Below are 17,392 nucleotides of genomic sequence, written 5' to 3'. Positions count from 1 at the left end.
CCTGCTCTCACCTCCTCCAGCCCCGCTTTGCCCTGAACATTCATTCCCCGAACACACGCTGGCCGCACAGCCCATGCCCTTCCCTCTGCCTGCTCATCTGCCTCAAAGATTTTTTTTATCATCCCCAGGTATCAGCTCAACCCCTATTATTTTCTAATGCCCTCCGTGGCTCCCCCAGGCTGCCTTAGGCCTCCTTCCTGCAAGCTCTCCATTCACCTGGCGTAGACCCTGCATTCTGGGCTCCCCACTGGGCTGAGCCCCTTGACTGGGGGAAAGAGGATGTCTTTCCTCTGTTCACTCAGTCCGCGGCCCAGTGCTGACCCAGAACACAAGCTCCATGAGTATGTGTTAAATAAGCAGGTGGATGAGTGAAGTAAAGAACAGACACACTCGGTGTGACAATTTCACACCTGGCTAGAGATTTAGTTAATTATCTGACTCTCGGGCACATCCTTGCAGCCTGTATATGTCTGGCTTTAAAATCTGCAACCTGCATGTGATCCAAGGGTACTTGGGGGCCTCAAAGATAGAGAATGACCCCTTTTAATCTCCAGGGTGCAACCTGGGCTTCTTTCTAATAAGGACGATGGCCTCTGGCAAAGCTTGCAGATGAGATTTGCAGTGGTCTTACTGAAATGACCTTGACCAAGAGCTATGTCTGTGCGGGGGAGTGGAGAGAGTCAGCCTGCGGGCTGTGGGGCCAGCCTGCTGGGCTCTGAATCCCGGCTCAATCATTTACCAGTTGAGCCCCTAGAGCAAGTGATTTAACGTCTCTGTGCTTCAATTTCCTCACTCATAATGGTGAGGATGGCAGTAGGGCCTGCCTCCTAGGGACGGTGTGAATCAGAAGGAATTAAGGCATGTAAAGAAGAGCTCAGAGTAGTGACTGACCATAAACGGTCATTAATGTCAGTCATCATCACCGTTATTATTATTAACAACAACAACAAGAGTAATGCATTATTTCCTGGTTGGAAATTTTAGGGTGTGAACTAACCCTTTCCAAACAACAGAAGAGCACTCGATGCACTGTTAGGGTAAACTTCCGGGAGAAATAACAGCTGACGTTTACCGTGAATTTTAAAGTATGTGAAACTCTATCATGGTTAATATGTAACTGAACCTCACTCAAAACAACCCTGTGAAGGAGGCAGCCCTGATTTTATCATCCCTTTTTATAGACAAAGAAACTGAGGTTTGAGGACTTGGAGGGGCAGAGCCAGGACGTGAGTGCAGGTTCTTTGACTCTAACCACGACCCCAGCAGGGAAAGGCCACACTCCCCGTTGGTCTGGTCCTGTTCAGAGATGGGAGGGTGCCCCTCTTCCAGGCTCCCCAGCCTCCAGTATATCTTCTGCAGAACCCTCAACACTTGGTGTTACAATGGCTCACGGACGTCTCCCGGGCCTGGCCCTGTTTCTGACTTAGACAGCCATCTTGGGGCCACACAGAAAGCCCGCCAGGCTGGGGGAGGACTCCACCCCTCTGTGCTGAGCCCGTGATCCTTCCCAGCCCCTAGTGTCTCTGAGCCTCTGTGTCCCACCGCTAGGATGGCCACAGAGATCCCTGGCCACTTGTGACCACCAAGGTGGACCAAGTACAGGAGGGGAGGTGCTGGGCACCTGGGGAGCCGGAGCGCAGCTGGCCTGTCAGCTCTCATGCGGGAGCGCCGGGCCCGAGGGCCCACGAAGGCCTTCCAACAGCAGCAGCCAGGCCCCCATTTGCAGCCAAGGCCACCGAGGCTGACAAGGCCAGGCTCCTACTCCTGCCTTGAGACAAGGGTGCTTCTCTTACCAGTGTCTCTCCCTGACCAGAACACCTGCCTTCTCGCTGCCTTCCTCCCAGTTCCCTGGAAATGCAGACTCCCTCGCTATGGTTGACTCATCTGCCCTCCGCAGTCGGGGAGGAAGGGGAAAAGGAAGAAGTAGGGAAACCGAAGTTAACTGGACACCCACAGAGAGGAGCACGGGAGGGTTTCGACGTCATGAGAGCCAACTGCCACCACCTCCCTCACACGCTTCCCTCGCCTCCCCTCCTGCCCCCGCCGTCCTGGCACCTGTGGAGCACCCCCTGCCCAGCCTGGGCCGAGGAAGAGATAAACACCACGCCCACCGCCCAGGGAGCCCCTCCAGGGCGTCTCCACTCACTCTCACACGCCGGCTGGCTCCCGGCCACGCGGGTCCCGGGGACCTCCTCTCCGCTGCCCAGGACACACCAGCAGCTGCCCTGGCCTGGGTCACACTGCACGGGTGAGAAGCCTCCATCTTCTGCCCTACAGGCCGGGGTGTAGCCTGGGCCGGCTCTCCTGGAGGGGACTCCACTCTGGAGCACTTCACAGAGGCTCGGGCCTTGAAGCAAAGACAAGCCAGATGTGCTTGTGGCCCACAAGCTGCCCAGCCCTTGTCGCCACCCGCCACCCACTGTCACCTGCCTGCAGGGCCCCCAGGGTCTGGGGCTGCCTCCCCACTGGGGTGTTGAGCTAGAACAGGGCAAAGCCTGGGCCTCACCCCCACCCTCTCCATGCGCACACACACACACACACACACACACACACACACGCACACACTGCCTGCCCTCGGGTCAGCAAGTAAGTGAGCAGCTATAGCTCATAAGGGATCCTGGAGTTGACATGAAGAAACAGGAGGAGCCACAGAAGGTACAGAAAAGACAGACAGGGCCCCATGCGCCACAGCAAGGAGCCCGGGCCTGGCGCTGGGAACCACGAGGAGTGTTCCTGGTTTTCAGGCAACGGAGGGACATCAGCACTTTCGCCCTTTAGGGACGTCATCTTGATTTCACGGTGGAAACCAAGTTGCAGGGCCAGGCTGGAGGCCAAGGGACCAAGCAGGGGCCTGTTGTGGCACCAGTGTCGTATCGCTGGTCCCCCACAAAGGCACCTGTGCCCCCTTTAACAGGGACCAGCACTGGTTTGAGCCTCTTGCTTACAAAGCACAGCGCCCCTCCCTGCCGTGTGTGTTTCTACCGAGAACCCACGTTGGTGGAGGAATAGTGTCGCTATTTCATAGATGAGAAAACTAAGGCACAGTGAGGTCAGAGGCGTCCACAGCTCTGGAAGAGACAGAGCTGAGCCGTGAAGCCAGCTCTTGGGACTCCACGCCCAGCGCTCATGGGAGGGGTAGGAGGTGATACTCACACTGGGCACTGCTGTTCGTGCCAGGCGGCATGCTCTGTCCCGAGACCGGGTCCACACACCAGACGCCGCCCTGCGACGCCTGCAGCCTGGCAAACTCTCCTGTCTGAGACAAAGCCGAGGTCATGTCACCCAGGGAAGATGCTTTTGTGGCTGGTAGGTCAGTAACCAGATGCCAAGAATATTCCTTCCTTGTGTAACTGAAAAATCATGCTCTACACTGGAATTTGACAGAACATTGTAAAATGACTGTAACTCGATTAAAAAATGGTAACAACAACAACAAAGAATATTCTTTCCAGAACTTCTGGGGATGGCTTCTCTAAATGGAGGGGCTGGTGTGGGGAGGTGGAGTCCTGTTCCAGACCCTCTACAGACACTGTTTGAATTGACGGTTATAACAACCCCATGAGATAAGAACCACAGTTATCCCATTTTAGGGTGGGAGAAACTGAGGCTCGCTCAGAGAGGGAAAGCGACAGAGCAACACCCCGTAGGTGGGGAACGGCAGACCCTGGCTGGGCTACACCTGTCCAGACCCAAAGTCCAGCCAGTCTCTCAAAACAAGCCCCCCAGCTCCAGCAATGACCTTCCACAAGCACCCGCCGGAGAAAGGGAGTCTGTGACACCTGCAACAGGGAATGAAGAAAACAGGACACGGCAGGAGCCCAGGCCCCACGTCTGGCCAGGGTCCGTCTCACCCTGGCCCGTCCCAGGGCCGCCGCCAGACACTGGGCCAGCCCTCAACCCTCTGGGCCTCGTCCCCCGTCTTGGAAAAGGAGGCGGGACTAGATGGATCCTTGAGCACCGCTCTCGGCTCTCCCAAGCATAGAAAATGTCACCTTCCTACGTCTGTAACAGAAAAGCATGCGGACGAGCGGGTGTCCTGCAGAGAAGCAGCTCCTCCAAGCACCCTGACCATCACTGAGGGTTTTCTTGAGCTTCTGTTGGCCGTTTGTGCATCTTATACTCTGCCGTGCCTTGTTCACAGACAAGAAATGACCATCACAACACCACCTGCCATTTACAGAGAACACAGCCAGGAAGCCCACCCTGAGCGAGTCACCCCCCACTACCCGGGGTCAGTCAGTCCCTGGAAGGGAGGAAGTCTATTGTTCCCATTCCGAGAGGCCCAGAGGAATCAGGTGACTTGCCCCTGGTTGCACGGCTTTAAGCTACGCAGGTAAGATTCAACCCCAGCCACGATTTGAGAAAATATGGGAGAAAAACTTGAAGTTGAGAACATTCTAGCCACTAACACGGCTTTTCTTGGGGAACTGGGTCAAAGGCACAGCCATCCAGTGTGGCCAGTGGAAGTCTTGGTCCTGTTTCCTGGCATCTGGGTCCTCCAGGAGCCAGGCTGGGAAACCACATAATCAGAGGTTCTGAATCACTTTTCCCTCCTTTGGAGCCATGGTTTCTACCTGCTCTTCTCCACAGGTGAACATCACCCCTCAGGAAGATGGCACAGACTTTCAGTCTGGTGGTAGGGGTTGTCAGCCAAAATGAATGACTAATCCATTCAAAATAGGCTAATTTCTCTACAAAACTCAGTAGTAATTGGGGGTCCATGTTCACAGCAACAAACGATAATAATAATAAGGAACAGTAATCAGAAAACTTGTGCTCAGTAATCTGCAGCTTCACTAACCTCTACGTTGCTGACTTCATCTGCCTTTCCTAGAGGCCCAGGGAGCCCAGCAGAGCAGAAGGCAGCATTTATATCATCCCTGCTTTAGGGAGAGGGGATTGGGGCACACAAATTTCCACCACTTGGCACATAAGCAGTTGATTCCAGCAAGAATCCTTCCTCCAAGAGCTTTCACATCAGTCACTGCACTAAATTACTACAACCACCCAGGGAGCGGGGGAGGGAAATATTATGATTGATGTTGAGAAACCAAGATATGATGTCCAGGTGACTTCAGGAATAATATCTGTATAGATTATTTTTCAAAGCATTTTCATGAAAGATATTTCCTTGGGGCCTCAAAGCAAAATAATGCTAGCACTAGGGAGGATAAAATGTGGCCTGATCTTAGGATAATACAAAGCACAGAGAAGGTAAATAAATTGCCCAAGGTCACACAGCCAGGGTCAGCCAGGGCTAAGACAAAAACCCAGGCCTAGAACTCCCTGTGAGCTTTCAAATAAAACAGATCATCAGCCAGGAGGTTCTGGCTTTCCTCCTTGAAACTTCCTAAGCTTTCAGAGCCTTACCTCTAAGCAGGCTGGGATGAACAGGTCTTCTGGAGATGGTTTTACTTGGGAGCCAGCCTGTTTCCAACTGGAAAGCAGCCCACTGGCTCGAGATTTCTCACAGGTGGTAGGGCCTGTCAGGGAGGAAGAGGAGCTCTTAACAGACTGGCTGTGGGCACCCAGGGAGGGCGGGGAGCCTAGGTTGGCCCCAAGTGTCAGAGGCATCCATCTGGAGGATGGAGGTGCCCTGCACAGAGAGCTGGAACCTCAGCAAAGAAGCAGGGTGAGATTCAGAGACAAAGACCCACGTGGGACATGTCATTTCTGAAATATAAAATGAGCGCTTGGCTACATGGTTCCAGACTCAGGAGAGAGGTTGGACCATAGGACAGGTATGAGAAGGCTGTTGAAACCACAGAAGTGGATGAACTGTCCAGGGAGCAGGTGCATAGCAGGGACCCGGGGCTCCTTCCCCACCCCAAGCTGCTTCTCTCCACCTGGGAAGGTCCAAGGTCAGGGAAAGTCGTCCAGGCCTGGGGACTTAGGGACATGATCTGGCTGCACTTGGGGGCTGGTCTGAGGGGCTGGTCCCAAGGGCCTCCCCAGAGCCTCCCCAGGCCGGGTCGGGTGAGAGGGCCTCGCAGACTTCACTCACATTGAGGGGCCCGGGGGGAACGGGCAGTCAGCGAGCCAGGCACGTACTCTCCCTTCCCGTCCACACACCAGCAGTGCCCTGGAAAAGAGCCGTGGCCACAAGTTCCAGAAGTGCGCCCAGGGGCTTACCCCAAGTGTCCTGCAAACAACTTTCCCTCTTTACATTCATGGCATTGTTAGCAAGGTCCCTTGTCCACCCCATTCCTGTGTGTCTGCCCTCCCTGTGTGTCTGCCCTCCCCAACACTGTCCTTACTGTCCACAATCATAGCTCTTAGCGCCCAGATCCCCCTCAGCAACCACCCTCTTAACCTTCAGGCTGGGAGAAGGTCACTGCTCCCATTGTACAGATGGGACAACCAAAGGCCAGAGAAACTACTAAGGGAACTGCCACCAGCTGCCTGAGAGGGGCCTAGAATCCAGCTCCCTTGCCCCCCTGGTGCCAGGCTCTTTCCTCTAAATGAAAAGGAGGGGTGTCACTCGGCCTCCCCGGGGCTCCCGTCCTCCCTTACCAGTCCGGGCGTGGCACTGCACCGGCTCCCAACTTCCGAACTCATCACACTGGGGCACATAGGGCCCGTTCGGCAGAAGGGCGGATGCTCGTGGGGAGTCACCCAGGGGAAAGCGGCGTCTCTGGTAGAAGTCCAAGGCTGGAGTCGGGAGACAGGAGCAGGGATGTGAGCGCCTGACTGGCAAAGCCCACCAACATAGACGTCCTTTCTATTTAAAACAAACGTTTCCACCCAAAATAGGACAGAGACTCCTTGAACAGTGGGTAGGCCCTCACCAGATTGTCCTTTAAAAATAAAAATGTAGGCTGAAGTTTGAAGGAATCATTGTTCCTCCTTTAGAAACTTCCATCTAGACTTGGTTAGGAAAACTAAAGTGTCTTCAGGCACCTGGGACACCAGGGATAGTTGACAACATTTATTGTACATTTACTATGTGCCAGGCCCGACCTAAACACAGGTTCTAATTAACTGAATCTTCACAACAACCCTCTAAGAGAGATAATATGATCCCACTGAATGGATGAGAAAATTCAGGCAGCAGCGGATTAAGCCGCTTGCTCCCAGCTCAGAAGTGGAGGGACCGGTCAGTGGAGACCACTCCCTTGCCTTCCGTGCCCACCTCTTACAGCTTCGTTCTTTACCCCTTCGAAGCTTTGCTCGTCATGGAATCCCATCTGATCTGAATTTTCACCCTCAGCTGAGGAAACAGATGCAGGTGGCCACCTTGCTGGTCAGACTGCTCCCCATCCTCAGCTCTCGCGTCCCCCTGCCCTGCCCGCCTTTTCCTCACAGCCGTCTCCACGCTGACATACTAGATTTTGTACTTATGTTTTTAGGTTTGTGTCTTCCATCTAGCACTTAAGTCCTTTGGTGCAGGGACGTGTGTTCTTTTGTACCTAGAGTAGCGCCTGCCTCCTAGTAGGCTCTCAGGACATATTTATTGAGTGGAAGGAACAAAAGAAGAAGAAATGCATGCAGAAGGCGGGGAGAGGGTTGCAGCCAGTTGGGCTGGACCCCGCTCGCCCTCCCCAGTCTGACTTGCCCCCTGCACCATCCTCTAGGTGGCCATGGACTCTTGAAGGCTTTTCTCCAGGTCTTCCTCCAACCTCCTCTCCAGGCTGGCCAGTGGTTGGAGGGTTGTGGTGGGGGTACAGCCTAAGCGTCCCCCCAGGGGTCCCCGGGGGAGAACGGCTGCATCTGGGGCAGCCCGGCTGCACTAGGAGCGGGTCTCCCAACTCGCCCCCTTCCAGAGTCGGGCTTCATGGGTCCCAGAGGCGAGAGGACAGGACACCAACCCGCAGTCAGAAGCCCTGTGAGGAGACTTGGACCCCTGCAGAGTGGCCTGTGCAGTGGACAGGGCTCAGGAGTCTGAACCCTGGTCTGAGGGCTTCTTAGCTGTGTGACCAGGATCACGGTACCCAGCCTCTCTGAGCCTGTTTCCCCATCTATGAAATGGGCCTACTACTTACCTGATAGGGTACGTGTGATATTTACATCAAAAGCTCTGAAGCCCCAAGCTCCCCCCAGGCACGGCCCTTCCTCCTGCGCCCCTCCCTCACCCCCGCTAGGCCCTGGGACACTGCTGCCGTGTTCTGATGGACAAAAACGATTTGAGACCCTCAGTCTCTTTTTGTGCTGGGTCTTTGATCCCTGGGCCTTCCAGGACCTGGAAGTCTGCCCACGAAGAGCTGCCTCTCCCCTGTCACAGTGGAGACACCTCTTCTCGTCTAGAGGGATTCCAAGAAAAATGAGCAACCCTGGTCCTTCTCCATAGACACTTCCTTTTTTTTCCCAGTGGCCTCAGACATGCAAATCCAAGCCTGTGGCCAGATGGAGGGGAACCTCCTCAGCCTGGCTTCTGAGGAAAATGTCATCACAACTCAAGGGAATCAGCCCCTCCCCCTCTCTTTGGCTACATCGTACCCTGCCCACGTGCAACATTGAAAACAACTGGTTTCTTGCCAAAAGCAGACTCTCCAAGTCCCCGAGGAATAGAGAAAAGAGGTGCCTGGGTGAGAGGGAAGGGAAGGAGAGAGAAGAGAGAGAAAGGGGAGGAAAGAAGCCAGAAGGATGTTTAAGCTACATTTCCTGGGCTCCCACCATCTGTCAGGCACTATGCCAGCCCCAGGATAGAAAGATGAATAAGACGGGGTGCTTTGTCCTCCCGAAGAGACAGCCAGCAAGTGGGAGAGGCCGGAAACAAGGGTGGCGCTGGGGGATTCGCTTACTTGGGGTTAGGAGAGCAAAGACAAGCAAACCCGAACCCCAAGGAGGCGCAGACACACCAGGACCATGAATGCAGGGAGGCTCCGGCCCGTGGGAGTGGGTGCTCTGTCTTGGTACAGACGTTGTCAGGGAGCACTGCTTGGCTGTTTTGTGACTCAAGCCCAGAGAACCCCAGACAGAATTAGCTGAGATTGTTTGACACAGGGTGGGGAGCTCGGGTACGCTCAGAGAGAGATGAATCGCCTGTCCCTGCCGGGTCGGTGTGGGGTCAGTGAGAGGACTGGGAGGGGCAGGGGGCCCTGCTGCTGGTGGTGGAGGAAGAGCGGGGGCTCGGGGGTGAGACGGATCTAGGCTCGGAGCCCAGCCGCACCAGGGAGCAGTGGCGCGGGGGACAGAGGCTTGCGCGCCAAACACCAGCATCACATCCAGCCTCTGCTAGTTATTACCTGGGTGAACCTGGGCAGGTGACTGAACTTAGTTTCCATGTTTGAAAAGAATCACAGGTGGTGATTTAGCCTTGTTCTCATGGAACAGTTGGAGGATCAAATGCAGAGATCTGGTAATCTACTTAGCGCAGTAGATCCCTGGCCAGGGGTACATTTCAAGTAATGTTGGGTTGTTCCTAGGCCAGAGCAGCGTCAGGGCTCAGAGGACATTTCTCTGTTATTTGCAGGTAACAAGGCATGCTTTTGGGGTTGCCATCAGGATTCAATGTGAGCACGGGAGGAAGGTGCTTAAGGGTTCCTTTCCTTTCCCCTGTGGGGGGAGTCCTTGAATCCTTGGAAATGGAGAACAGCTTCAGAACTGGCTATGGGGGCGTATGAACATTTGGGGCTCACACATTTTAACATTTTAACAAGAGCCCCTCACATTTTAACGAGAACACTTGGCTTCGCGGTGGGCTGCAGGCACCATCTGCAATACAAAGTGTAGAGCCCTGCCCACCCGCCCCCCGCCACCAACAGCGGCTCTGCTGAAGGATGTGGGAGCATCTTGAGAAGTGGGCAGCATTTCAGCTTTGGATGGGATCACAAAAATGATTTTGATTTTGCCTTTTCTTTCCCAGGAACCCACAGGCCCGGGGAAACGAAAGTCCTAAAGATGACCAAAGAGGAACTGATTCAAGCTCTTGCTTCCCCCAAAGAGATGGAACAAGAAACCGGAAATGTGTGGCACTCACTAGACTGAGCTGCCAATCGAATGGCATAATCGCTCCCACTCAGAAACTTCTCCAAGAGTGTCTCCCAGGATGGGGGCAGCGGAGGAAGGGCGAGCTCCTCCTTGGTCAGCCTGATCCCTTTGGCAGCGAGGAAACTCTCTCCCAGAGGGAACTGAGAACTGCTGGAATCCAGGACAATCTCTTCTGTTTCCTTAATGAACTGCAGGACACGGAGCTTCACTTCCTCACAAGAGCCAGGACCTGGGGGAGTAAAGACATCACAGGTGGGTTCACCCACCACGAGTGGCTCCTAGCTCCCTGTGACCCCCTTTGAAGTATGCATGTGCGTGCACACACACACACACACGCGCGCGCAGACACACACACAATTTCTGCCTCAGCTGTTTCCTTCTCCCCAGCTCTTTCTGCAACCTGGAATGTTCTTTCTATTTTATCTCCACCATTGCTTTCACTCAACATTTATGTAGTCCTGACTGTGTGAGAAGATTAGTAGTAGCCAGTGCGTATTCCACACCAGGCGCTGTACTATAACAATCTAATTTCATTTATGCAACAGCCCAGTATGATAGTATTCTTATCCGTGCCTTACAGATAACCAGCTGAGTCATGGAGAAGGCGTGCAACTTAAACCAGCCCCTAGCAGGCACGAGCTGCTTCAGAGCTCCAGTCAATCCGCGTGACTTTAGGACCAGCCGTCCTGACCCACAGCCTCACGTGGAAGGAAGGACTTCTAGGGCATTATGCTCAGCGAAGTAAGTCAGACAGAGAAAGACAGATACTATAGGACATCACCTACATGTGGAATCCAAAAAACACAACACACTAGGGAATATAACAAAAAAAATAAGAAGCAGACTCATTGATATAGAGAACAAACTAGTGGTTGCCAGTAGTGAGGGGAGGGTGATATAGGAGTTCGGGGTGGGGTACAAACCAGAGGGTGTAAGACAGGCTACAGGGATGTGCTGTACAACACAGGGAACAGAGCCAATGTTTTGTCGTAACTGTAGTAACCTTTATAAATTGTAAAACATTTTTTAAAATAAAAAAATTAAAATAAAAAAAAATCTGATTAATTTTCACAGTATCCAGAAAGGTCTGGACAACATTGAGCATGGCAAAGAATGAACTGAGAGATTTTGTTGGACTTAAATATTACAATATTACCTGTAAAATTAGCAATTGCTGGTCAGCGGGATTCTGATTGGGTAATACTAGTGTTGAATCTGTCTGGCTGTTCTTTCAAACCGCCTGCACGGCTATTTGGTAATAAGGCATTTTAGTTAAAGAGTCAGCCACATTCTGATTATGCCTCACACACCATAGCTTTCTTAGTTGTCCACCTGTCTCAAAGCTGAACATACAGATCTCCTCCAGCAGCTCTCCAATTAGTCCTTTAATTAAATCCCCTCAAGTAAATTAAAGGCTCTTCGAAGGCAGAAGCTCCTCCTTAGGTCCCACGCACCTCACAGTACCCTTGTAAGTAGCAAAAGAATCACAGTGTGCCTTGGTTAACCAAACAATGCATCTAATTTCTGAGTGGTTACTGGCACCTTAGCCACGGAGGGCAAAGTCCAGGTCATTTTCACTTTATAACCTTAATCCAGCTAAGATAATGCTTAGCACACAGAAAACATCCAGTTAAAATCTGAGGCATTGATTTAAATAATCAATTATATGAACGTTTAAAAATTAGCTACAGTAATTTTGCCAACACCTGACTGTGTCAGGTAGGGAAATCACCTTCCTTCTCTGCGCCTCAGTGTTAGGGACCGAATGTTTGTGTACTCCCCAGATTCATGTGTGGAAGCCCTAATCCCCAGTGTGATGGTATTTGGCGTTGGGACCTCTGGGAGGTAGCTGACTAGGTTTAGATGGGGTCGTGAGGGTGGGGTCCTCATGATGGAATTAGTGTCAATAAAAAGATGAAGAGACCGGAGCTCTTCCTCTCTCTGCCATGTGGAGACACAGCAAGAAGGTGGCCATCTAGCCTGGAAGACGGCTCTCACCAGGAATCAAACCTGCCAACACCTTGACCATCCAGCCTCTGGAACCATGAGAAATGAATCTGAATCTGTTGGTTAAGCCCCTCACCAGCCACCTGGGCTGAACAGCACACACTGAAGGGGTGTATCTGACCTTCTCTAAACTTGACTCCAGCTGTGGCACGCAGTGCGCTCCCACCAGACACCCGTTAAACAAAGCCACAAACTCAGTTCTTCGTGGTGTAACTCACATGCTGGGACCTTGCTGGGCTCGGTCTGGCTTCCTTCCAGTTTTTGACCAGCCTCATCCACACACCAGCAGCTCCGAAGGTCGAAGTGGGCTAGCGGAGCACTGAAGTCGGAGTAGGGGCCTGGGTATCGGCTGAGCTGGCCATTCAGGAGCTGCCAGAAGAGGTATGGCTCCAGAAGGACGTTCCCCCCAGGCTGGGTCAGGTTCCCTTCCAACACCGCCAGTGGGACATCTTGGAGAGAAGAGTATCTTGCCAGCCCCGGGAAGATGGCTTGTTGGCCGGCCTCGTACAGACTTTGCACAAAAAGATGGAAGCTTCTGGAAGCTGCTTCTCTATAGCTCACAATCTTCATGAGCAGCTCCGCGAGGGTCAGCTCCTGGCCACCGTTGTTGTGAGCCTCCCATCGCTCATACCACTCGAAGGCCTGCTCTGGGGGCCCATCGCATTGCACAGGTCTCCACCGCCCATTGGCACTGCACTGTGGAATGTAGATGCCAGAGGGGGTGGGCGGCACACTGGGATTAGAGACCAGGGCCCGCACAGTCCCCAGGAAGGCCTGCTCAGCCTGTAACTGACAGAGTGTGGGGCCTGGGGAGGAACAAAACACAGGGACATCAGGTTAAGAAGGTTAATAAGCCCCAAAGACCAAAGCGGAAGCCCTAAGCTGTCTAAACTCCATCTAAAACCTCATGCAGTCATAGAAACCCCATCAACCTTAAATGTGTGAAAATCTCTAGAGAAGAGCAGCCTTATCACAAAATCGACAGGGTTGAGGCCAGCTGTTGCCAGCACTACAGAGACATAAGTGGCAGTTCCTAAAGGCCAAAGAAATCTCTCTGTTCACTCATCAGAGTGGTTAACATTATCAAGACCTTTCTGACAACTGTTGCATCAGCTAGCAAATTACGCTATTAACAGAAGCTTGGGCTTTAGCTACGACAGTGATGTGCTGTTTCGGCGCCCCAGGGGGAAATCATAGTCTGTGACTGAATCCCCAACAGACTTACATTGCTTGGGTTCTCCAGGTACACTTCGAGTCCCAGGAATGAGCTGACCCTCGGCGTCCACACAGTGGCACTCTGAGTTAAAGCACTGGACAGGCAGGAAGTGCCCCTCGCGGGTACAAGAAGGGACAAACAGGCTGGACCCAGCGGGCTGGCTGCCCAAGAGGCTTTGCATGCGTGCTCTTTGCTTTTCACACTCTGTGGGGCACCTCGGTCGTCTGCCCCTAACCCTGGAGCTGGCAAGCTCTTGGCCCCGGGAATCCACACACCAGCACTCTCCTGCAAAGCACTGGACATCCTCGTAGCTCCCTTCTGCAGTGCACGAAGGGACAAAAAGGCTGCCAGGTGTCTGCTCACAGCCCTGGGAGCTGAGTGCCATCTCCATCACGTCACCTAAATCCCTGGCTATGTCCTCTGGCACAGAAATAGCATGCTGCAAGAAGAGAAGAAATTCTGGAAGCTCCAGGAGGGAAGAAAGGAATTTCAGGGCATTTTGGTTCTCCTGTAAGTTGACTTCAAAGCCAAAGCTGCCCACAACTGACTTATTTGTAGCAACACCTGTCTTCAAGGTTCCGGGGGCTTCCGTGGCAGGATTGGAATCCAATCCCCCGGAGAGGGGCTTGGCTGGGTCTGCTATTGCCCGTCCATTCTGGAAGCCTGGGAGACCAAGTTGCTGGAAAAAGTGACTGAAATTAAATGTGCCTCTTGTGCCCAGGGCTCCAGACAAGTTAAACTGGCCAACGTTCTCCAAAAACCTCCCTCCAAAGAGATTTTGCTGGAGTCGCTTTGGGTTGGTGGTAAACTGAAGGGCGAGACGGGCCAGCTCTCGGGAGGGAAGAATTGCCGGGAGAGCCTCTTTGAGGAGACCTTCTGGGGCACCAGACTGTTTCCCCTGCCCTGGTAGCAGGGGCTGGAGAATCCCAGAATCCACAAAGAGCTCCTTGAGGGAGGGTGGGCAGGATGTGGCCAGTCTGGTGACGCCCTGAGAGACCAAGAACAAGTCGTGCTGGCTGAAGTAGCCCGCGGGCCCAAAGCGCAGTCTGGACAGGGCCCGCCGCCGCTCCGAGGGACAGGACTGGTCCTCAGCTGCAGGAGACCAAGCAAACAGAGAAACGGTTTTACCATCACAGGTCATTCTGGCACAAGCCCTCACTCAGACCTGCCTGGCGATGAGATGAAAGCGTTGAGCCAAGGACTGAATTTGAACCTCTTTCCCCTCTGTGTCTTTCTGTGCTTCCCCTTCCCTCTGAGCAGAGTCCATTCAGGGCCGTGAGTACTCCTAGCTTCTACCAGAGGGGCGCCCCTTCTCAGGCAAGGCTCAGAGACACCAGCCCACTTTTTGAAAACCTGACCACACACATTCTCCAAATGTACTCATTTGAGTAATGTCTTCCTGCCTGGCGCCCTGCCTCTCCCGGTATTCCTGTCCACCCAGAACCTCGGAAAGTGATCTCATTTGGAAATAGGGCCTTTGCTGATGTAATTGGTTAAGATGAGGTCGTACGGGATTAGGGTGGGCCCTAAATCCAATGACTGGTGTCCTTATAAAAGGCCATGTGACTACATGGAGGAGACACACAGGGAAGAAACATATGTGAAGGTGGAGGCAGAGCCTGGAGCGATGCAGCTGTGAGCCCAGGAATGCCAGAGATGGCCAGCAAACGCCAGAAGCTAGGAAGGGGCAGGGAAGGACTCTGCCTGGAGCCTTCAGAGGGAGCACAGCCCTGCTGACACCTCAGCTTCAGACTCCTGGCCTCCAGAACCATGAGAGAACACGTTTCCGTTGTTTTAAGCTCCCCCGGTTTGTGGTCATTTGCTATGGCAGCCCCAGGAACTGCTGCGCAACAAATTCCTATTTGCCTTTAATGAAATGCTTTTGCTGGAATTCTGTCTGAATATCCCAAGTTGACTGTCATCACATTAAGAAAAAAGATCTTGTTTGTTTTTGTTGGTGGGAGAGGGTGAGGAGGTAATTAGGTTTATTTATTTAGTTTACTATTGTTTTGTTTTGTTTTTTAATGGCAGTACTGGGGACTCATGCATGCTAAGCATGCACTCTACCACTGAGCTATACCTTCCCCACAATTAATAATTTCAAGGAAAGGACCTGGGTTCAATCCCCAGTACCTCCATTTATAAATAAATAAATAAGTTTATTTTTAAAAACCCTAATTCCCTTCCTCCCACCCACCCCCTAAAAAGTTTAAGAAAACAAACTAATTTAAAAACACAGTGATCAGCTCAGTCAACTCCAGGCATGGTCTGGTCATTCTATCTGAATATCCCAAGCTGATTGTCACCACTTTAAGAAAAAAGATTTTAAATTTAAATTCTGATTGTCTCAGTCAAATAGGTAGAAGGAAGGCAGCTCCATTTTTCTCCATAAAACCATAAATCGCAGAAGTCCTTTTCAACCCACCCACTTCCAACTTTTCAAAATAATTCTTTCCCCTCAGTTCACACAAATTTCAAAAAGGAAGTCAGCCAGTTTCCTTCTGTAACCAGGCAACAGGGAAAGAGCTGGAACATGCAGTCAGAGAGAGAGAGAGAGAAAGAGGAAGACTGGCAACATCCGAACATATAACACATTCCTCCACGCGGCCACAGCCTCTACTGAGTGTTACGGGAAAGGATGGAGGAAGTCAAGTTCAGTGCCCTGCTTACTCTCTTTCCAAATTAAGAGTGTATCATGTCCATTCATTTGTTATGTAGTGTTACCAAGGCAAAAAAAAAAAAAAAAAAATCCAGACACTGGTCCCTGTGGCATTGTTTCCATGGAAATAAGATGATGCACCAGAGAGAAAAAGTAAAACAATGACCTGTGCACTTGGAAGCACTCTTGGTTTTAACGGGGAAGACCACAGTTCTTCATTTGCACCTGGAAATTGGAAGGCACAGTATCCTCCAGGTTTTAATAGAACTAAAATATAATTGTTAATACTACCTGAGCTTCGAAATTTTCTTTTTCTACATCCTTACACTTAGCAGGTAGAATGTTACCAAATACTGAGCAGAGTACTCAAAATGTTAAGTTGCAGAAATCAAATAATTTCCCAGGAATTACTGAAAGAACTGTAATTAACAGTAATATCTATTTTGAGGCTCTAAGAAAAGATTGTACTCCTTCCCGATTTCAAACCTTGCTGAATCCCCCCAGCTCCCCTGAGGTGGAAGCCTGCTGGTGCCCCAGGATCCTCCCTCTCCGTTGCCAGCACCCTCCGAGTCTTACTGGGAGATGGGATGGAGTCTTACTGGGATGCCTAAGGACGTGTCTCAAGTCCACACGCTTCTGCACAGCCCACGGTTCCTACCTCAGTATCGGTTCCCATACTGGGTTGAATAATGTCTCCCCAGAATTCACATCCTTCCTAGAACCTCAGGATGTAATCCTATTTGGAACTAGGATCCTCGGAACTGTAATCAGTTAAGACGAGGTCATTCTAGAGTGGGCTTTTAATCCTCTACAGCTGGTGTCATTATAAGCCAGGCGGAAGGGACAGAGGAAGACAGCCATGTGACGACAGAGGCAGAGTTCGGAGTTCTGCTGCCACAAGCCAAGGAACGCTGGCAATCGCTGTGACAACACAAGCTAGGAAGAGGCCAGGAAGGGTTCTCCCCTGACGCTTCCAGAGGGAGTGTGGCCCTGCTGACACCTGATTTTAGACTTCTAGCCTTTAGAACTATGGGAGAATATACTTCTGCTGTTGGAAGCCTGTTGGGTTAGGATCACTCGTTACAGCTGCCCCAGGAAGACGAAATACTCCCCTCATCTCTCGTCAGGACGCTGCAGTGGCCTTCAGGTGCCCCACGGCCTGCAGCCTGATCCTCCTGTTCGGTCTCCCCTCCAAAATACCTGGGCTGTCTTCCCTACGCACAACTCCCGTCATGAACACAGCAGCCATCATGGCACTCTTCAGCTGAAAACCCCTCAACAGCCTCACCTGACCTCCAGAACGAAGCCCCCAAGCCTCTGCTTTGATGTGAAACACCTCATCCCCCCTACCTTTCAGAGCGCCCATCACATCATGCTCCCACAAGGCTTTTCTCTGTCCTTCTCAGAGTCGGTGTTCATGAGCACACCAGTGCCTGTTACAGATCTTCCTCAAGTCTGATGGGGTGACATCCTGATAAACCCAGCATGAGCTGAAAATATCATTAAGTTCAAAATGCGTTTAACACACTTCACCTACCCAGCATCTTAGCTGAGCCTCACCTACCTCAGACATGCTCAGA

The 17,392-nt window shown here is 52.1% G+C and overlaps 1 protein-coding gene across 1 annotated transcript in view; it reads right to left on the bottom strand.

Moving 5' to 3' along the window:
• TG (thyroglobulin) overlaps window positions 1–17,392 on the bottom strand; it is a 203,497-nt gene that overhangs the window by 173,182 nt on the left and 12,923 nt on the right. The window contains exons 9-16 of the mRNA XM_074353110.1: window positions 13,163–14,245; window positions 12,156–12,743; window positions 9,920–10,159; window positions 6,514–6,651; window positions 6,005–6,082; window positions 5,371–5,483; window positions 3,154–3,256; window positions 2,147–2,347 (exon numbers count right to left, since the gene is read on the bottom strand). Coding sequence (XP_074209211.1) covers window positions 2,147–2,347; window positions 3,154–3,256; window positions 5,371–5,483; window positions 6,005–6,082; window positions 6,514–6,651; window positions 9,920–10,159; window positions 12,156–12,743; window positions 13,163–14,245 — 2,544 coding nt within the window. The remainder of the gene's footprint in view (window positions 1–2,146; window positions 2,348–3,153; window positions 3,257–5,370; window positions 5,484–6,004; window positions 6,083–6,513; window positions 6,652–9,919; window positions 10,160–12,155; window positions 12,744–13,162; window positions 14,246–17,392) is intronic.

Source organism: Camelus bactrianus, chromosome 25 (assembly GCF_048773025.1).
Source record: "Camelus bactrianus isolate YW-2024 breed Bactrian camel chromosome 25, ASM4877302v1, whole genome shotgun sequence".
Taxonomy (NCBI): domain Eukaryota; kingdom Metazoa; phylum Chordata; class Mammalia; order Artiodactyla; family Camelidae; genus Camelus; species Camelus bactrianus.
This window is presented reverse-complemented; position numbering and strand designations above follow the sequence as displayed.